This window comes from Falco naumanni, chromosome 1 (assembly GCF_017639655.2).
Source record: "Falco naumanni isolate bFalNau1 chromosome 1, bFalNau1.pat, whole genome shotgun sequence".
NCBI lineage: Eukaryota > Metazoa > Chordata > Aves > Falconiformes > Falconidae > Falco > Falco naumanni.
The window spans coordinates 93,988,817-94,010,028 of record NC_054054.1 but is presented as its reverse complement, the minus strand read 5'-3'; the positions used below and the strand labels follow the sequence as shown (position 1 = coordinate 94,010,028).

Below are 21,212 nucleotides of genomic sequence, written 5' to 3'. Positions count from 1 at the left end.
TAAAGTCTTTAAAAAAAAAAAAAAAAAAAAGGAATGTAAATGGGGAGGTCAGAAGTGCTTAATAGTATCTTCTTGAAGGCAGTGCCGAAACACCCACCTTTTGAAGTTTGCTATTTCAAGACGGATCTCTTCCCCAGCAAAAAATGCCGTCACCCTTTCAAGTCCTTGTGAGTGACTTCAGGTGGTTAAAACATTTTCTAAGAAGAACGAGAGCTGCTTTTCTTTTTTTTTTTTTTGTTCCGAATAAAAAGCAATCTTTCTTCCTGACTTACTAATAGCTTTGATTAAATTATCTTTGAAAAATCTAAGTGCTGTTCACAAATCTGTAATGGTTTTATTCTTATCGCTGGCCTATATTGCAACTTGGAAAGCAGATAAATAAGCTGCAGAGAACGTACAAAGCTGCACAAGAACCTGCCAGATATATGAGCTAAAACTGTTTGAACTGAAACAAATGAATAGTATGAATAGCCCCGCTCAAAGAGGGAATTTATTCAATATAATGTATTTTCATAGGGAGGATAATACGTATTATAATTACATAGAGGAATCGCTCTCCTGAAAGCGTATCTAGCTATTATTTTAATTTCTTAACCTTCAGCGTTTGCTGGATCAGAAGTGGTGACTGGAGCATCTTCACAGGGTCGGCCATCCCGAGGATGCTGGCGCAGCTCCTGGGTTTCAGCTCCCCTCCAGCACATGCCAGGCACTGCCGGTGCCTCCCTGGATGGGGGAGCTGGAAAGGTCCCGAGAAGAAGCCAAATGGCCCCAAAACTCCCCAAAGCTCAGTGCTGCAAGGCGGGAGCCAGGGAGGGGAGTGGCGGGAAGGCAGCAAGTGCCGGGGCACAGGCTGGGCTGCTCTGGGGTGCTGGGGGTGGGGAGCCCTGGGGACACACACTAGGCTGTTTTGGGGGTGCTGGGCAGTGGGGAACCCTGGGGGCACAGGCTGGGCTGTTTCGGGGGTGCTGGGTGGGGAGAGCCCCAGGGGGCTCCTTGGCATCATTATAGACAAGAGTGAACGGGCTGCTTCTCCGAGCCCTACCGGCAGCCGCTCATGCCCTGACGGCCTACGGCGGGGACCGCTGGGGTTGGGGATGGACTAAAGGACTTGAGGACTCGTGCCGTGACTGTGCAAGCCCCGGGGGGCTCAGCCGTGGCTACCACCACCGCCATGGTGGCCACCCCGGGGAGCGCTGTCTGGCTGGAATTAGCTCCAGCCAAGGTCCCATCCCCTCTTTGCCGGAGCTGCGGCACCTCGGGGCGGGGGGGGACCGCGGCCCGTCTCCGTGCCGTCGAGACCCCGGCGGGGGTGGGGGGGGATCCCCGCAGAGCCCCCCTCCCCCGGTGGCGGGACTACAACTCCCATGAGGACCCGCGGCGCCAAGCGGGGCCGTGGCGCGGCGGCCACTCGCGGGGCACGCCGGGAGCCGCAGTCCCGCGCCGGGCGCCTGCCGCCGGCCGGTTCGGATTTTCCCGCGAAAGGGGCGCGTGTGCCGGGCTGGCCCCGCCCCTCCCCGCAGGACGCGCGGCGGCGTCGCCATGGTAACGCGCCGGGGGGCGGGGCCGAGCCGCGGGCGGCCGCCGGGCCCCGCGCGGGGGCGCTCAGTGTCGCCGCAGCCGCGCACCGGGCGGGAGGCAGCGCCGAGGGGCCGCGCCCCGCCACCGCCGCCACCGCCCCGCCACCGGCCTGCCCGCCCCGCGCCGGCGGGCCCCTGCCGCCGCCGCACAAAGGAACCGGAGGGCCCGCGGTGTGATGCCCCCGGGGGTCCCCGCGCCGCCTGAGCCTATCCGCGCGGGGGTTATTTTATTTTAATTTATTTTAAAAAAATTTTTTTTTCCTCCCGGATATTTTTTTTTCTTATCCCCCGCCCCGGGGGCAGAGCGCCGGGAGCCGCCGCACGCTGGCCGCGCACGGGGCGGGGCGGGCCGCCGGCGGGGCGCGGGGGCCGGGCGGGCGCCGCCGCTGCTGCTGCGCGGCCCGGGGGGGGCGGCCCGGCGCACCCCGCACCGCAGCGGCCGGAGCCGGCCCGGATCCAGCTCTGACGGTAACGGGGGGCCGGCGGCGGCGGGCACCGGGGGGGCGGGGGGGGGTTACCGGCGTGGGGGGGGGCGGGGGGGGCGCGGGGGGACCGGGGGGCTCCGGTTCCCGGAGCGCAGCAGGAGGCGGCGCCGCCGCAGCGCGGTGCCCGGCTCCCCCGGCCGCGCAGCCGCGGGGAGGACACGGCGGGCGCGGAGCCACCGCCGCCGGCTGGGGACCGGCTCGCCCGTCGCTACCGGAGAGGAACGGGAGCAACTTTTTTTTTTTTCTTTCTTGGGTGTTGTTTTTTTTTTTATGGCTTTTTGGGTCGCCTGACTCAATGGAAATAAAATATCCACGGGTGCCTCCACGAGGAAAGCTGAGACACTTCCAGCGTGAGCCGTCCGTCAGCTGCTGCTTTCTCCGCCGACCCCGGCTGCCCCTTTTCGCCTGGAAAAAGAGGGAAGAAATGAAAACAAAAAAAAAAAGGTTTTTTCTCCTCCATCCGGAGCCGGCTCGGGCAGGGAGGCGGCGTGGATGTGCCTGACCCCACAGGGCCACCGGAGCGGGTGGTGGCAGAGCCCCACCATGGACCCTCACTGGTGTGGATACCGCCGGTCACAAAGGAGCGGAGAGGAAAAGGAGCCACCCTGCGATGTTTTATTGAAAAGCCCATCTCCCCGGCTGCTGTCGCCGGGCCGGGTGGCTGAGCCCCGCAGAGATGTCTGCGGGCCGAAGGCATCTCCCGAAACAAGCCCTGCTGCACAAGGGAAGCATCCCTGGAGCATCTTCTGGACCATCAGTTCTGGGAATGTGATCCACAGGGACAAGGCATCGTGGTCCCCGAGAGCTCACGGGCAGCATGGCTGGGCATCCTCCAAGGCTGCGACCAGCTCCTGCTGGGAACGAGCGGGCTGTGCCGCCTCTCCGGCTCAGTCCCCAACAGAAAACAAGGTGTTCCCGGTGCTGGCGGGGGTGGCTCAGCCCCAGCACCCGAATCTGGCTCTGGGGAGAGCTGTCACATCGTGGGAATTTCATGGCTGGAGAGGCAGGGCCTGGGTGCAGAGAGCTGCCGGCAGCTCGGCACGGCCGGCTGCAGGGCACCGCTGAGCCGGCTTGAAACCATGGCACAGCTCCGGCCCTGTGGCTTTATTTCTGAAGGAGAGGCAGTGGCAAAGTTTTCCAGCCATGCTGGGTGCTTTTCGAGGGATGAATTTGCTTGGCATAAGGCAGCCAGCGGTAGGTTGCCTGGCTCTGGTTGTCGGGGCAGAGATGTCTCTGTAAGGGAGTTTTTTGAGATGTGTGTGTGTGTGTATGTATATATGTGCATCCTCCTGCTTGTAATGCTCTTGTTCGGAGGCTGCAGGCAGCTGTCCTGGGTGGGCGACATGCTTGCCTGGAAGGCAGAGTGCTCAGGGTGTGAGGCCATGGGCTCTGCGGGTGTGGGGGGGCAGAGCCACGCGACCCCTCTCTCAATAAGTGGTGTCCCTCATCTTGCTCGAGATGATTTTGTGGCATTTGGCAGTTTTGTACCTTCCCATGCCCCTGCAGTGCGGTTTCACTGTCTGGGCACATGCCGGTGGTTGGTGGTCCAGGTGGACTGTGCACCGGCAGGACCGCAGCCGGCAAAACCTTCGCACGTGGGCTCCGGTGCAGGGATGTGAGGTAGGAAACATCCCTGGCAGAGGGCACCTGGTGTCCTCGGGAGGGATTTTTCTTATTACGGATCTGTAAAACTTTCAGGAGTGGATTTTCAGGTGCCGGGGCAAGCCATGGTGTGAGTCATGTGCTGTTGGGTTAGGCTGCTTCAAAGCCATAGTGGAAGGAGAAGGGGAGCTCTCGCCGTGGTGCCTTCTTCTGACCTTGTGTGTAGAGCAGGGGAAGAGAAAGCTGTTCCCTGGCAGCGGGAGCCTGGCTTGTTTTCCTGGCTTTAGGAACGGCTTCCCTGCTGGCTGAGTGGGCCGGTACTGGTGGGGCACAGTCTGTGTGCCAGAGCAGTGCTGGATGCGAGGTTAGCCCCGTTTCAGCTGGCTGTATCGTTGAAAATTAAAATATCTGGGTGTGAATATTCATCCCCAGTCTGGAGCAGAGAAGCCCATGGTGGGAGGAGAATGGGGTAGCTGCTGCCATGCCGTGCCCAGGGGGACAGAGCCCCTCCAGGGAGGCCATCATCTCATTTTTTTAAGCCCCTCTGTGGTTATGAGTCTTATCTGAGCCTGAAACACGCGCCCATCCCCTGAGCAGGCTGTGGAGGAGCCCCTTCCCTCCTGGTGCTTTTGATTGTAGGATGTTGCCCTACCCGGGGAAGGGCTCCATCTCCCAGGGCCCAGGGTCTCCCAGGTCCCATGACCCCGTGGTGGTGGTCCTTGCCAAGCACGGCATTCTGTGCCCGCCGCCATCCCTGAGCTGCTCCCGCCGGGCGTGCGGGGTTAGTGCTGGCCGTTTGCATCCCTGCCAGGCAGCAGAGTTAATTTTTGCCTGAAGCAGGTTTCCTGCGTGGCCTGAACTTGTGTGGGAAAATCTGCGGCGAAGCTGGGCAGCCCCGCATCCCTCTCCAGCCGCATCCTGACCCGCCACGGGGAGCCACAGCCTCGTAAATATTTGGTGGGAGCCAGCCCACCCTGCTGTCCTCCTGCTGTCGGGGTACCAAGGGCAGGGATGTGGGTGCCACCCCTGAGCCTGGCGGGTGCCAGAGTGACGGGATGGGTGGTGGGAGCCTTGGTGACCCCATGGCTCCTTTTGGGGACAGAGCAGGATATTCTTTCCGGGCAGGGTAAGGTCCTTTGCTGGTGGTGCGTGATCCTCGGGTGAGGGGAGTCCGTGTGTGGTGACCCCCCAGCCCGGCTGGTGGTGCCCGCAGGGATGCTGCAGCTGGCGGGGTGGGCCGGGGGCTGCACCTGCCGGGACCCCGCTCCCAGCCCCGCCGGCATCTGTGCCGCCGCATGTCCGTCTGCAGCGGGCGCATGCATGCAAAAATAAGACATTTCTTCTTTCTCTGCTGCCTGCGCATTCCTCAAAAAGCTAATATTCATGAAAGGTAATTCAATCAAACCACGATGCCTATCAGCTAATGCAGCAAAGCTGGCGCAGGGGTGAGAATGGGAGCCAGGAACACAAAAGCCCTGTTTTATTACCTCCTGCTTGCCTGAGAATTGCTTTTCTCCCTCGAGTGAGCCGGCTAAAGCTGGCTTTATTATGTTAACCTATTTGCGTGTCAAGAGCTATTGTGCCTCTCTTTATCTGTGTTTGTATTTGCTCGATGCAGGGAATAAAAGGACGAGGCGAAAATGGATGGCTGGTCAGTGCTTTGCACTCTGGGGGCACTGATTGGTTGCTAAGTGATTTGCATCCTCGGTAATCGCTTTTATCTCGGAAGGATGTCGTGTATAATTATAAGCCTACTGACATCTTTTGAAATCTGCCTAATGGGTGTTTTTAATTTACATGGGAAGCAGGGGCTATTTGTGTTGCTCTGATTACAGGTTGTGCCAGTATATGGATTAAAATATAGATATTTCCATAGACGTGGGGGACCATGAGTGATGAGGCTGTGATTTTTGGCGAGTCCCTGCTCTCCCAGGGATGGGTCCCGGAAGAGCAGAAGTCACCGTGGGTGAGTTTGGGGTTTAATCTCTTAGCCCACTGCGCAGCCTGGGGTGCTGCTGGACTGTGCTTTCGGCCCGTGCATCGGCTGTTCTTGTAGCCATCCTGTGAAATTAAATGAGAGGTGGGCTGCTGGCTGCTGCGACCCTGCTGTGCTGGCTGTGGCTGTTTACCCCCAGGAGCTCTCCTTCTCAGCCTGGGGTGAGGCATGGAGGGGGGGGGCATGCCACCAACACCCCACACTGGGCATCCGTGCCAGTGTAGGGCTGATGGAGCTGAGCCGGGCAGCATGGGGAGCTGGATGTGCCAGCAGCGGGGAGCCTGGGCTCTGAGGTTCCCTGCTCAGCCCCCCCCAAAGCAGGGAGTGCCAGCTGCTTTGCTGGGCTCAGGCCGGGGGGTAAATACTAAACTAGCGTCCGGCGCTCTGGCTGAGCCCTGCCGAGTCACGGTTCTCGGGAGCCCTGTGATCCCGTGTCTTTATTCGAGCTGCAGCTGGTGGGTTCGCACGGCCGTGGCAGAGCTGCCGCGTGTGCTCACGGCAAATAAAGCTCCTGATCACCTGCAGTGCCACTGCCAGCCCTGGGCACCTGCACCCGGCAGGCTCCCAACCGGTAGGCACACGGGGAGACTGCTGCGGCGTTGGTGGGGTTTGGGCTGTGCTCCCGGTGTGGGAGCTTCAGCAGTGCCGTGGGTGCATCTCTCGGGCAGGTGGTGGGATGTGGGTGCTCCGAGACCATCCTGGGTGTGCTCGGGCATGGAGGAGCCCTGATGTGGAAAGCAGCCCGGCTAGAGCGTGATGCCATGCTGGCAATGCGCTTGGCTCTCCTGCTTTCCACCTCCATGCTGGTAAATCATTGCAGTGCCCTAGGGGCTGCCAGGGAAGGGCAGAGGTTCTGAGGTGGAGGTTGCGGTGAGATGAGGGGTGTTGGGGTCCCTGCCGGGGCTCTGTGCACAGGGACATCTCTCAAACACACAGAGGTCCTGACGCGAGGTCAGTGCCCGTGATGGGCGCAGGGGCTGGACTCCCCCTGCAGCGGGTGCTGGGCTGGGTGAAGGTGCAGGGCAGGTCCTGGGGGCTGGTTGCCCACACGAGCAACTCAGATTGGCTACCTTCCTCCTCCTCCTCCTCCTCCAGGAAAGACCACAAGTGAGCCACAGGCGCACCCAAGCACGTGCCCCGGCTCCCTCCAGCTGCGTGCAAGGTGACCCCATCGATTTGCAGGGCTGAGGTGGTTTTGTGGCAAATGGCACCGTGGCAGCCATGCTGTGGCGTGCCGACTGGGGTGCCAGGCCAGTGAGAAATGCAGGATGTGAGAAAAGTCAATACGGGGGCAAGCGCCGTACCCCGCACCCTGGGGTGCTGTGCCCTCCTGCACGGGTGTCCCGGCTGGTGAGCAGCACGGGCGCCGCTATTTATGGCTGGCTGTAAACAAACTCCCAATGAAAGAAAGTTAATGACCTGAGACTGACAGGAGCCTGCTGGGAATTTTTATAGCCCCTGGGACTCCTTTCGCTAAAGAGAGAATACATCAGCGTTTTAACCCAAAACGGCCAGCCGTACGGTGCGGGGGCCAGGGGACAGCCCTGACGTGGGGAGGCATTTTGGAGGGGCTAGCCCTGGGTGAGGAGGGGGGTTATAGTGGGGGGACCTAGCTCTCGGCAGTGTCCCCATCCCCCTGCATGGGATCAGGGTGTGCAGCCCCCTCCTTGCCCCGATGAGGGGAGGCGCATCCCGGGGTCCGATGCTCTCCAAGGCTTTCGCCATCTGCCTCTCGTAGGTCATCTCTGCCGTGCTCCAGGCTAGAGCAAGGGCTGGCTTAGTATCACTGGTAACACACAGTAATAAAGCCTTAATACCCTGCAGTGGGGAGATTGCACCGCCAGAGATGAATATTCATATTGCTTTCGAATTTGGCCTTGGTTACACGACGGGGGTGCCATGGGGGGAGACGGGAGTGCAGCAGCGTGGGGTGCTCCTCACCTGCCTGCTCCTGCCTGCCTGCCCAGCCGTCATGTTTAATATCGCGTCCTGGCTAATTTCGGGGCAGGAATATCATCGTCAGTGCTCTCAGGGGATGGGATGGTGAGCATGGCGCAGGGTGCCCTGCGCGCTCCGCTTGCTGCCTGCTCCCTTCGCACGCGCAGCCTCCGTCTGCACGCGACGCTTGATTTACTGAGAAGAGCTGGCAGTTAAACCTGACAAATTGAAGGCGGTTTTAAGTGGTTCAGGTTAATTAATAGTCAGGGAAGTATCAATTTTTTAAGGGATGCTCTTGGCTCGCAAGGAGAACCGGAGCTTGGCTTTCCCTTTGGAAAGTAACACCATCTGCACCGGTCCTCCTGGGCAGGGGGAGGGAGCTGGGCTCGGTGCTGAGCTTGGTGGCATCACCCTTTGGTTTCCGACCCACAGCTTTGCATTTCTGCTTATATCTCCCATCCCACACAGCCGGTGCTGAGTGAGGCACCGGGATGGGGCTGTCCCACACGGCTGTGGTGCCAGGGAGGCACCAGGGTGGGGCTGTCCCACATGGCTGTGGTGCCAAAGCACCCACTGCTTTTGGGGGTCCGGTTATCCGCTCTCTTTTCGTGGTGACCTGGTGCTGCTGGGGTCTGTGCCATGGCAGCAGTGCCGTAGCATGCAGCTGCACCTCACCAGTAACCGGAGCACTTTGGCTGTAGCCGCCTGTGGTGGTGCAGCAGGGTGGCCGCGGTGTCCTTGCTCCTCTGGGGGACCTGTGGGTGAGCACCAGCGTGTACAGGACTGTCGGGCTCCATCCTGGGCTGGGACTGGGAGCTGATGTGGATGAGCTGGAGCAGCATCCACTCCCCGTGGTTTGGGCGCGTGTGACCCAGGTGCTCACATCTGCCAAGCTTGGGCCGAGGGAATGCTGCCCAGGGTTCAGATTTTAGAAACATTGTAATGAAAGGAGCTTAAACTTCCCGGTAAGGAGAGGTGGAGAAGCAGCAGTGGCTGCTTGTGTGGCACGGAAAGCATCTGAGCTGCATATGATAAAGGCTCGATGGTGCAGGGATCCAGGCAGCATCTGTGGTGGTCCCGGTGCACGCCGGCACCGTGGGGTGCTGCAGGGGTGAGCACCTCTGGGCTGACACGTGGGGCTGGGTCCCGGAGCAGCACAAAGCCTCTGCCCGGCCACGTGCTCCATCTTTCTCAGCATAGACTGGGATGCAGGTGGAAGTGGTGGTTTTTCAGCAGCTCTGATGCTTGGGAATATGAGAGATTAAGGTTAGTGACCATTTTTTAACTCAATAAAGGGGAAGACAAGCTGGAGTCTGCAGTCCAGAGATATAATTAGTTCGCAGCAATGGTGCTTTCTTGATTTAGCTTCAGAGAGCAGAACAAGACAAGGATGTTATACCCAATTAGCAATAACATACAGTCTGAGCTTCACTAGGTGAGATAACAAGCCATTTTTATAGCTCTTCTTTACGGACTTTTTTTTTTTTTTTTTTTGGAAAAGGGGGGAAGGAGGAGAGGGACTGAGTCTTTATTTCTTTTCATCTGGGAACAATTACTAGTGAGCTCAGAAAGCCCAAAGCTGAGTGATACCTTGGCAAACAGAGGATTAAAAAAAAAAAAATGCAAAGCTGAAACAGGCTGGAGCTGGGCTGAAGCTGTCTGCCTGTCCCAGCAGTGGCCTCAGGGGAGCCAGGGGGAAGCCGGGCTGGTGCTGGCCGTGTCCCGGTGAGGACACGGGCAAGGGCCACCCACACACCGTGGATGTGTCCTATCTGCTGCAGCGAGGGTTTACGGCACGTGGACTGGCAGAGCTGCCCAGAGGGGCCTGGTGCACGCAGGGTGACCGTCGGTGCTGCCGGCAGCCTGGCCGTGCCCCGAGCCGTGTTCCCCAGCGGGCACACCGGTCCCCAGCGAGGTGACCCCCAGCTGTGTCCTCCGCACAGCGCCGGTCAGATGCCAGCTGCCTGCCAGCGCCGCGTTCTCTCTTTATATTGCGGATCGATGGCCATTGATTTTTCCTCCTGTGTAAACCTGGGTAGGTCAGGGCTGCGGAGGGGTTTTGTGCACATCTGGCTCTGGCTCAGCTGTGGTCAGAGCATCCTGTGCCAGTCTCTGCAGCCCACCCACCCTCCCACGGGCCTCTGGGCCGCGGTGAAGCTCAAAGACATCCAGAAAACAGCCTTGTAAAAAGTCTAGAAAACTCAGGTTTCATTCATCAGCTTTTAAACAACAAGCTCTGCTGTTTATGTGGGTTATTTGCAGCTGCTCTCCCCTCTCTTGCTCCACGCCCCCCCCCCCCCCCCCCCCCAGCCCCTCCTGGTGAGGATGAGCCTGGGGGAGCTGCTGGGACCTGGCTGCATTTGGGGTACCCATGGGACCAGGGTGGCCCAGTGCTTCCCTCAGGGCAGAGCCAACGTGGGACATCCCTGGGGACACCCCAGAGGGCTCTCAGGATGGGGGCCGTTCTCCCTCCTGGTGTCTACCCCTGCCGCAGCCACCCCTCTCCTGTGGGGCAGAGCCAGGGGATGGGGTGGGAGCTGCTCGCACCCTGGGGAGGGCAGGGGGTTGCTGTCCCCTCCATTGTCCTTCCCAGAGAGTTTTACAGGTTGATGGGCAGTGTGTGTGTGTGTCCCTGGGGACACTCAGTGGGACCACTGGAGTCCATCTGGCCGCACCCCCAGCCCACCCTGGGGAGCATGTCCCCTTGCAGGCACAGGGCTGATGGGGACAGGGATGAGGACAGCCCAGTTCTCATCCCCGCCAGGAGAAGCCACAGAGCCGCTCTCCGGACTATTAACGCCCCACAATGATCATCAACTCTCGTCGTAATCATTAAGACTATTAGAAAGAAATGTTGGCTTGCAGCTAATGTCAGACTTTCCGTTCTGCTTTGCAAACGCGCACAATTAATGCCAATCAGCCGGGGGAGGCAGCCAGCTCGCAATCACGGCTGCTCCGGCGCGGCTGTCATCTCTTGCCATCCCGGCTTGTACATTTTCATACAATTGCTATAAACATCTGAGGGAAACTCCGCGTTCTTCGGCAGGCGTGGGTATTGTTCTCTGTTCCTTTTAATTACTCTGCATTCAGCGGCTCATCCAGCCTCGGATCAGTGCGGGAAAGTAGGGCTTTGTAAAACAAATATATAAATCTGGAGAGATGCCTTATTTTCCCATTCGGTGGCTGCGTTAGGCTAAATAAGAAAAGCCTGTTTCATTTTTCTTGGGCTTTTCCTTCTTCTCCCACCCCCTGTGTTGCTTTCACCCCCAGTCCCTCTCCCTCAGGGAACCCCAAAAGCAGGGCATGCTCAGGAGAAGCAGGGGGGGGAAGAGCCAGAATTACTTGACCGGATGGTGGTATAATCCTCGTTACAAAAGTACACATCAATTATAAGAATTCCTACAGTAATCTTAGAAATCTATCTTTTCTGCTGAACCAGCTCATTAAAGAGCACCATTCATTTCCATCTCTCCGGGTGAGAAGGGTTTAAATCTCCAGAGCTTTGTATTACAAAATAGACTTAGGGTGATGGACTCTCGTTAAATATTAAAAGAATGAAGTTTATTTTTTTTATTTTTTCCTTTTCCTCCCTCTTTTCACCCAGACTGGCAGCCCAGACGAAGCGTAACCTAAGGAGGCGAGGCTGGGGGGCTGGGGGGGCCCCCGCTGTGAATAGCTTCCCCATCTGTCAGGCGATGCGGGGCTGTGCTCAATGGGCGCCTTTGAGGACCCTGCGCCTCCCCTCACCCGGGGACCCCAGCCAGCGCCGGGGGAGGAGGGAGGGAGGTTTCCCCAGGCCACCCTGGCAAGCCCCCGAGCCTGCGCCGGACCCAGCCGCCGGCACAGGCAGGGCTTTTGTCTGCCAGCGGGGCAGCGGCCGGGCGCGGGGCAAGGGATGGGCACAGAGCCCTTTTGTGTGCAGCTGCACCCCGAGGCGAGCAGGGGCAGCGGCGATGGAGCAGGATGCGGGGATGGGGAGCAGCAGCGGGGATGGGGAATTGGTACCCGAGGATGGGGAGCGGGTACCCAGGGGATGGGGAATTGCTGCCCAGAGATTGGAAGTTGGTACTTGGGGATGGGGAGCAGGACCAGGGATGGAAAGCAGCGGCCGGCCGGGGTCGAGGGCGGCGCAGGGCGATGTGTGCGCTGCTGCGGAGGCTCTGTGCAAACACGTTAATTTGTTTTCTTTCTTGCCTCGCCTTTCAGGGTAATTGGTTGCATTTGAAGCCTTTGTGAAAGCCTTTGATTATAGTAATTTCAGCAGCGCGATCTACCCTGGATTCCTTCGTCAGATTCTTTCACAGCTCAGGCGCTCAGAGCTGTAATTACCGAGCGGCATGCGCCTGGCTGCCATGCACGGTGCAGCCGGACGGGTGGCTGGGCAGCCTGGGCACCGCGGTGCTGCCGGAATAACCGCAGGAGCCCCCGGTCAGGGTACAGGGCAGACAAGCCCCCAGGATGGGGCAGAAGGAGCTGTGGTGGGTGCTGGGAAGCTTTGGTCTCCCCAGTGTCAAAATCTGTTGGGTCTCAGCTGGGGACATGGGTGCTGCCTGCACCCAGGGGGTGGATGCCCGTTCCAGACTGGACTCTGGGTTCATTGGGGTCTGGGGTGTTTTAATTGCTGTTCTGGCGACCTACCTGGAGCCGTTTGGCTTTTCTGCTGGTTTGATCCTGCATCTCTGCTGGGGCTGGGACCAAAAGCCCATGAGCATCCCGAGCATCCAGCTCTCACTGCTGGGGATGGTGGGTTCATCCCCCTGGCCCCTCTCCCCCTCCATCCATCTGCAGGATGGATACATGGCGTGACCATGTTGGATGAGAGGTTGTGCTTCGAGGGGCTGGGCAAAGCGCCCCCCCTCAGCGCAGCATGCCTCCCAGTCCCTGCCACCAGGTATGCTCCTGCAGGGTACCAGATTAGAGGGGATCCACACGTATAGGCAGATCCTGCCCACACGCTGAGCACCGGCCCTGCCAGGACCCTGGTGCATGCAGGCAGAGCTGGGCTCTGCCAAAAACCCCAAAGGCACCCGAGCGGGGCCCTGACCTTTGTTAACAGGGCTGCTCCCCGCGCCCCCCCCCCCCCCCCCCCCCAGCTCCTGGCATTTCGTTCCCAGTGCCACGTAATGACCTTCTCAGCAGCAGCGTGCCAGCGTCTGCCACTTCCAATTACCCACGCCTGCTCAGCACCACAGCCGCTCCTCGCCCAGCAGCAGCATGAGGGTTTCTCCCTCCCCAGCAGGATGGCAGCGGGTCAGGGGGGATGCTGCACCGGCATCACCCACCCTCCCAGCTCAGGGACTTTTAGGGACCCCCCAATGCTGCCCAGGGCTCCGGCTGCCCTGCCCCAGGGTGCTGGAGACACTTGGGTTTCCAGAATCATTATTAACCTGTTCGAGAGCTGTTCCCGCCCGCAGCTAAAATAGATCTTTAATCTCTGCCCAAAATAGCTCATTTGATGAGAGGCCTCCTTAAAGCTGACACATAAATTTAACCAGGCTGCCCGAGCCCTGCACGAGGATGTCTGCAAATGCTCAACAGCACTCAAATTGTTTTTTTTAATTCCATCTTTATGGACACGTCTGATACCTTATTTCTTCATTGGGTCATTTGGACCGGGTGGGAGGCAATTTGCTTGTCCCCTCTGCTCTGGGCTGTGGCAGCTGTGCCCTTGCCCCAGCCTCCCTGGCCCCGCTCTTCGGGTATTTTTTGATGTTGATTTTCTTGAACGGCCTAAGGGGCTGCTTCTTGGAGCCGTTGTGGGAGGAGAAACCTCGGCTCTGGGTGGAAAGGTTGCTGCCTTAAGGTACCAGCAGTGAGGGGATGCTCTGTCCAGGTCCCGGCGTGGCAGTGCCGCTCCATCCTTGGCAGTGTGCCACGGCTGGTGAGCTCAGTGCCATCTTGGTGTTACAGCAGCCTTGAAAACGCACCATCCCTCTAGCAGTGGGACAGCAAAATGTCTCCTCCATAAGCAAAGGCAGGCTCCAGGGAAGTGGGAGATGGGGATGCTCACCATGTTGGGGCAGCAGCTGCCCCTCAAGCTGGGGCTGAGATGGGGGCATGGGCAGTATCCGGTCCTGCCTGTTGCCGCGTGTCTTGTGGTGTCCCTAGTGCTGGAGGGGACTGTCCTGTCCCCATGCACAGTGTCCTCAAGAGAGGCTTGGGCGCTTGCATTGCCTTTGGGATGTGCACTTGCATCCCTGGTGGGGTGTGCACCCACGTTGCCTTTGGGATGTGCACCCTCTCCTCCCTGGGGTTCTCCCTTGCAAGCTCCATCTCACAGGGTGGGACAAGGTGGAGAAACTGGAGGACGAGAGATCCCCGTGGTGTGCAGTGGGGTCCATCTGCGGGGGTCGGACTCTGAAGCTGAGGGCACAGCTCTGCTTGGTGCCAGCTGGGTCCTGGGCTCCTTCCCTGCATCTCCGCAGGGCACGGGCCGGGAGCAGCCGCTAAGCCGGTGTGGGTCACTCCCACAGACAGGCCCCCACTCCCCCGCAGCAAAATAATCACTTCCAGCATCATTATCTGTTGCAAACCCCAGCTTCCAATTTTAATCAGAGGAGCTGGTGTTGCTTTAAGATCTGCGGGTTTTAAAGATCACAAGAGGGGTTAGAGAAAATTACCCTTGACTCTTACATGCTAATGTAATCTCTAACCAGATCTGCAGCACTGCAGCTAAAATTGCTTTTTAGATTAACATTTAATTATTAACAGGGCCCCCTGAAAGGCCTGGGGCTGGAGCGCATGGAGGGGAGCGGATTAGCCGGGTGCGATGGAGCAGCGGCCGGGCGAGGGGAAGGTCGCGGTGCGGCCGGCGGCACCGTGCCGTGCTTTATTGCAGCCCTCGGCACAGTGGCGTCAACTTTCTGCTTTATTTTATCTGGTGCTCCCAGTGATTTACAGCGGGGTGACCTTTCCCGCGCTCGCCTGTTGCAGGACGGAGCTGTGGTGTCGCTTGCCGAGTGCCGTGTCCCCTCCACCACCTCAGCTGGGGACCATAAATCTGCTGCTGGGTGGGAGATGGGCATGAGCTGGCACGGCAGCTGCCTGCACCACCGTGGTGCCAGCCGGCAGCACCAGCCAAAATCCCGCTTGCCCTGGGATGGGATGGGCACCTATCCCCGAGGTGCAGAGAGGAAGCCTTTGGGATGTGTGCCCACATCACCTTTGGGGTGTGCACCTGCATCCCTGGTGGGGTGTGCACCCGCATCACCTTTGGGGTGTGCAGAAGGGAAGCCTTCCTCCTCCAGCACCGCCTCACCCGTGCAGGAGGGATGCCGTCTGATGGGAAGCCAGTGTCTGTGGGGCGGTGGCAGTGGCCGTGCTGGGGATGCTGTGGAGGTAGCACCCATGTCCCCAGGGCTGTGGGGAAGGGGAGCCGGGGGTTTCTCCTCCATCTGAGCATAGAGGGATGAGGGACCAGGGTGTCCCCGGTCGCGGCAGGTAGCCCTGGCACCACAGATACTCAGCACCCCAGGGACCAGTGAGGGTTTTTGCTTCATTTATCAGTGCTGCCAGCTTGTGAGGGTGGCTGCCAGCCTCAGCCTTGCTCCCACACCGCCCGGCCGGCGCTGTCAGAAACCTCTTGTGCCTTTTCTAGCTGGGGTGACCCGGTCACCTCCTCTCCCTGTGCCAAACCCTGCGCTGTCTTTTAACAGCCGGGAGGGAGACATGGCGGCATGACTCAAACAGCTTTGCAGCATCTGTGTTCCTGCCCTGCTTCATCTCCTAACCTAGAAAACTCCCTTGTTTTGGGCTTGCACCCCAGGCCACCCTGATAACACCCGGGGAAGGATGCTCACCTTGCACCCAAGCCTGGGTGGTGACAGAGACCTTGTTCCTTACTTTTCCCAGCCGGAGGGCTGCTCCTGCCCTCCCCTCTGCCCTCGCACTGTCCAGCCAGCAGCACAGACCCAGTTCAGGCTGAGACTTTAAATGTTCCCTTCCCCCCCCACCCCCATCACATATTCTTTTATCTAAATCCTCGCCTGCGAAAGCCTCTATCGACAGCTGCGCTGGCCTTATCTCGCCGGAGGGACCTTCACGGGGCTCTCGGAGGAGATAAGCCCGACTTATCAGCCGCTGATGTCAGAGGAGGTGCCAAACCCTCCCGTCACTGGGGCTTTAGACAGAGAGGGTATTTTATTATTTTTTTTAATTATTATTAAAGTCACAAAGACCTTGGGCTTATAAATAGTGTGATGTAGAGATAGGGCTTCGAAATTAGCTGGCCCAGGGTGGGGGCCGGGAAGGAGCGGTCGGAGAGGGGCTGGGGAAGGGTGGAGGGGGGTGATGCAAGGGCTGGGGAGTGGTGCTGTGGGATGCAGACTTGGGGTTCCTGAGGGACCCTGCTCCTAGCATCCCCGAGAGTGGGATGCTCTTGCCATGTGCCACGGTGCCGGCTGTGCCGCTGGCCGGGTGGCAGCGGGGCCATCGAGGCCACACAAACTGGGGGGGTGGTTCAGCAAAACTGCTGAGTGTTGTCTTTCCTGCCACGAAAGAGCCAGAGCAGCTTGAACTAAATCGGATCCTGCTGATTGGAATTAGTTCAAATGCAGATGGAGCTAACTAAGCTGGCGCTAAGCATTCGGACAGCCCAGCGCCCAATTCCCATCAGCTGATTCAGGGGCTTTTCTGAGCAGCATTAACGAAATGCCACCGCGGCACAGATGCCCATTGTGCCGGCGCCCACCCTCTCGCCTTCGGGTGCTCTGGGGGTGCCTGGCAGGGTGCCAGGATGGAGGGACGTTATTGCGGTGCATGCGGTGCCGGGGCCCTTGTGGTTACAAAGCATGGCTGAGGTGGGCTGAAGCGCAACATAGCTGTCGGAAAAATTGTCTCCACTGCATGATGCTGGGAGATGGGGGCAAAACCGGGGTCTGAATTAACCGGTGGCTTTATTTAGTTTGGCATATGGCTCCCGCATCCCTGCCGGCTGATGCCGATGATGCTCCTGCTGTGCATGGCTGAGGTCAGGATGGCTCCGGGAGGGTGCTGGGCTGTGCCTGGTTGTGTGGCAGGGCACAGAGGGCACTGGTGTGGAGAGCACCTGTGCCATCATGGGGATGTCCCCCGGGGACTTGCATGGCTAGGCCCCAAGGGCCAAAGGCGACTACAGCTCCTGTGAGCGGCCACCAGCATCCCCCCCTTCCCCGGGGGCTCAGGCTGCATTCTTGCCCAGCCCCCCGTTGGCACTCATGTTTGGTGCCCTGCCGGTGGCCGCATCCTGCCCTATGGGGGCTTTCTCCTTGCTCTCAGCCCCACTTTCCCCGGGGATCAGCAAGGACCTGATGTGCATCCATCAGCAGCGCGAGCCACCCACAAAGCCTGTGCCCAGCAGGGACATGGGGCAGCATCCCAGCACGGAGTTGGCCTTGCCGCAGGGGAGGAGGTGACATCCGCCCGCTAATCGGCCAGATGGTGACACCCGGCGGGATGCCAGCCCCGAGGTCACTGCCTAGTTGAGGCTCAGGTAGAGTGGGAGCCAGTGCAGCCATCCCCTGCATGGCCATGGGTGCCCCGACCTGGGTCCCCCCTGTGGGGATGGGGTCAGCACAGCATCTCCCCGGTGCGGAGGCAGCGGTGGGCACGTGCAGGGGAAGCAAAGGCGCAGGGGGAGCAGGGCTGCGTAACGCACCCTGAGTCCCGGCGGGGAGAGCCGAGCTCCCTGGCAGTCAAGTGCGCTCAGCCTCTGAATAAGAAGCACTTCATTCTCTTTTCAAACTGTATAATTTCTGCCTGATTGTAATGGCATATTTTAAAATTACCAGAAATCGAAGCCAGAAAATGGATATGGCTGCTTTTACTGCGAGCTGCGTTAACAAAGGATATGTAATGCATGAAATAAAAACACCTCCCTGCCCCCCTTCTTTTTTTTTTTTTTAAGACAGTAATAGGAGAAAATTGGTTTTGAAACTGAATAAAAGTCCCTTTCAGAGGAAATCATTTCTTTCAGGGTACCTTTGCTGAAAGTAAAATAGTGAATAATGAAAGGTGGTTACATGATTGTCTTTCATTTAGAGAGCATGAGGACAGATGGAATCTGGGAGAAATGCACGATTGGAATAATTGCATGGTAACAAGGCGCTTGTTGTGAAATTAGTGTCTTAAGAAAGTAGTGAAAAAGGCTTTTACTCATGAATACTTCATTATTAGGAGAAAACAGCACAATTTGGGTTCTCCAGACACCTGCTTGGTATTAGATGACTTCCTCCTCCCCTCCTGCTCCTCACACCTTTCGCAAATGAGTCTCTCTCTCCCTTACCCCAGTTTGCAGCATGGGGGGGCACGGGGCGAGATCCTCGGGCAGAGCGCAGCCACGGCACGGACACCCCGTGTGGGTCCCACCGCCACCACCGGCTGTCAGCCAGGGGACGAGCCCAGAGCCTGGGACCCCTGTGCCCGGTGGAGGTGGGCATGGGGTGAGAGCCAGCGGCCAGCACGTGGGTACCGTTGGCTGTGCACCCGTGGTGGCTGTGAAGGTGTGTTTCTGGGTGATGTTTAAACCAGTGGAGCAAGGAGAGCATCAGGCATAGCTCAGGGAGCATCCATCTCTGCTCCGCTGCCCAGCAGGTGATGGTCACAGCTGTGCCAACGTGTGCCCAAGGCCACCACACAGCTCCCTGCCAGCCCAGCACCTCTCTCCAGCACCAGGGCATGTGGAAAACATCACGGAGAGCTGCAGGAGGGCACGATTCCCCCATGACGGAGCAGGTGAAGTGATGTACCCGGCCATGACACCCAGCCGTGACCCCCAGCCGTGACCCCCAGCCATCAGTAGATGTTCAGCCAGGAGAGTGGTGGCTCAGAAGCTGCGATGCTGGAGGACAGGCACCGCTGCCTGCTTTTCTGCTGCTCCTGCCCACGTCTCCCTGCCCTCTCCAAGCAGCAATATCACTCCCCGCGCCAGCCGGAGCAGTGGGAGGGTGTCAGCAGCAACTGGTTATAATTCATGCCCTCCGCGGTGGCTCATGAAGGATGTACAATTAGCAGAGTGGTGGTGGTGATGACTTTGGCCTGACCCCTCCAGCTTTTGTTGAGCAGATTTTGATGCCAGCTGGGAGCTGGCGACAGATCCCAGGACCCTGAGCGGGATTTTAACGCCATCTTTCCCCAGCCTTGGCCGGAGCCGGCAGGGTTGCTCGGTGCCGGGAGGTGCTGGCTGGCACGCCAGCAGGCTGGTCTGGCACTGCCAGGAGCGCGGTGCCGGGGGGATGCCCTGGCTTTGCCCTATTCCTGGCAGGAAGGATGGAAAGCTTTGCAAGGAGTGCAAATCACCCACGGAGACCTTCATATTTATTTTATATCCATTCATATTTAAGGCTTTCAGAGTTATTTATTTATCACCAAAGGAGCAAAAAGCTCTGAGCAGCGTGCGTGCCCATGGTCGGCGCCAGGAGCTCCTGCCTCCAGCTCCTCTGCCCAGAGAGCGGCTGGGTGGGCAGAAGGGTGGTGGGCAGCGGTGCGGGCAGGTCTCCTTGCCTGACCAGCGTGTCTCTTCTCTCGGCAGGACACGGGCCAGCGGTGGGGGCGGCACTGCCCGCCGGGAGACCCAGATCATGCTGGCCTGCCTGCAGAGGACCCAGAACCCCCCAGCCCAGCACCTCGCCTGCCCCAACAAGGCGCTGGAGCCGCGCAAGTGTAAGTGCCCAGGGGCGGGGGGGGTTGGTGGGTGGGGGTTGGTGCGCCTGCTTTGATGCTGCTTCCCTTATTGAAAAAGACATTTATTTAACCGATAATTAAAAAGAGCAGGAGAAGCAGGGAGGGGAGGGGGAGGAAGGAGACAAGATAAGCAAATTAAATTGGGTTGCTCTGGTTGATAAGTCGAACTTCAGAAAATGTTGCAGAGCTGTCTGGGAAGCTCGGTGGCGGCAGAGGATGCTGCTGTCGCCTGCTCCGCGGCCCCACAAACCTCCCCCGGCCCTTCCCCCCCTAATTACTTTCTCCGTTTTGCAGCAGCTCGCCTTCCCCAGGAGCTGGCCTTTCAGATAAGCTGTAAACTAGTTACATTAAAATGGGATCCAAAAGGTCACTCCAGTAAAGCACCTGTCTCTCCCAGCCTTTGTCTCTCAATCCAAACCGTGATTAAATGTATATTTAATGAGCCTGCTTTAGGCAGGCGTGTTTGACCTCCCCGGCTGGGAAAGACGCATTAAGATTCTCAAGTGATGAATGTGTGTTTTAAAGAGGGGAGTGGATATTTTTCTGCTGGTCTCAGTTGGATTTTTAAACATTGCCGACTGAAGACAAATCAGCTGCTAAAGCTCTGCTTGTTAGTCTGTGACAGCCCCCGGGCATTTGTTTAATGATCTGTATTTTCCCAGAGATGTTTTTTTCTCTCTACCTGGGCACCCCGACACAGCCGAGGGAGCCAGGCACGGGGTTTGGGTGATGCTTGGCCACCCTGGGGGCCCCAGGCATTGCTCCAGCGATGCTCACTGCCAGCCAGGAGGGTTATTTTTCGGCTGAAGCTCCCCAAGCTCCAGCATGGCACGGCTGCAGGGAGCCGGGCACCCAAGCCAGAGGCAGGGTGATGGGCGCCCGTGCATCCCAGCGTTGCAAGCGGGGAAGCACTTGTGTGTGCATCTGCGATCGCAAGGGCAGGTGGGATCGGTGCTTCCTGAGCTCTTTGCCCCCAAGCATCCATCAGGATGTCAGCTCTCGGGGTCTTGGTGAGTCTGCAAAGGTGGTGGTGGGGGTATGCATGGACCCCCGTGTGCTTGTGCTGCATCGGAGCTCGCGGTGCCGCTCGGGTCTCCTTCTTATTAGTCTCTGGAAGGAAAACGGATGTTGCTCTTGTAAAATTATTCCTAATCCGTCATGCCTGAGCAGTGTGCAGCGGCGCAGGGCTGGCGCGAGGGGAGCAGGGGCCAGCTCCCGGTGTGCCTCATTGCCACGGGCTAATTAGCTCAGCCAGGCCCACACGGTCTGAGACCCGTGGGCAGGCTGAGCCTGGCAGGGGTTTCTGGAGACCGGAGGCATTTGGCACTGGGCATCTCTGTGTCAAGCCTGGTGTGATGCTGAGGTCACGATATGTCTGCCCATCCCCGCAGCATTCCTCGGCTCGGAGCCAGAAACCTGAGACTCTGCTCATGGGGATGCTGAGGAGCAGCATCGTGGGGATGCTGAGGAGTAGCACCCTGGGGATGGGGTCCCTGAGCATCCTCCTGCCAGGGTCTGGTGCTTCCCAGGGTTGGTGCTTCCCAGCCTTTCCTGCCCCACACAGACAATGCTAAAATAAGGAGATTCGGGGAGCAGGAGCCCTGTACATGGTTTTGCTACAGGGCAAGGCACCCATCAGTGGGGAGAGCTGCTCTTGGATGCAGCCACCTGCACCCTGGGAGGTCCCAGCCCTGGGGTACCAGAGGGTCCTGGAGCTGTGCCGGTGGGAGGAGGGCAGTTTGCAGAGGTCTGACCCCAAGCCAGACCCCGGCAGGTACGGGGGACCAGAGTACCAGGGGTTTTGGCTGAGAGCACCCCATCCCTCCAGGCAGGACCACGCTCGCCTGAGATTTCTGAGGCTTGTCCCCCACCTGGGGTGGTGCGTGCTGGTGGCCGAGCTGCCCAGCCAGACCCCCGTGCTCGCCACCAGCCGCCACCAACCAGGTCACCTTAATC

The 21,212-nt window shown here is 58.9% G+C and overlaps 1 protein-coding gene across 3 annotated transcripts in view; it reads left to right on the top strand.

The window, feature by feature from the left end:
• The first annotated feature begins 1,935 nt into the window (after nt 1–1,935).
• FAM222A (family with sequence similarity 222 member A) overlaps nt 1,936–21,212 on the top strand; it is a 31,736-nt gene continuing 12,459 nt past the window's right edge. Inside the window, exons 1-2 of one of the 3 annotated variants that reach the window (XM_040607670.1) lie at nt 1,936–2,045; nt 19,105–19,235. In XM_040607670.1, the coding sequence (XP_040463604.1) occupies nt 19,154–19,235 (82 nt within the window). In that variant the 5' untranslated portion in view covers nt 1,936–2,045; nt 19,105–19,153. Of the gene's footprint in view, nt 2,046–2,211; nt 5,631–15,886; nt 19,236–21,212 lie in introns of those variants that run through there. The other 2 variants (XM_040607677.1, XM_040607661.1) reach the window with 2 other exon arrangements.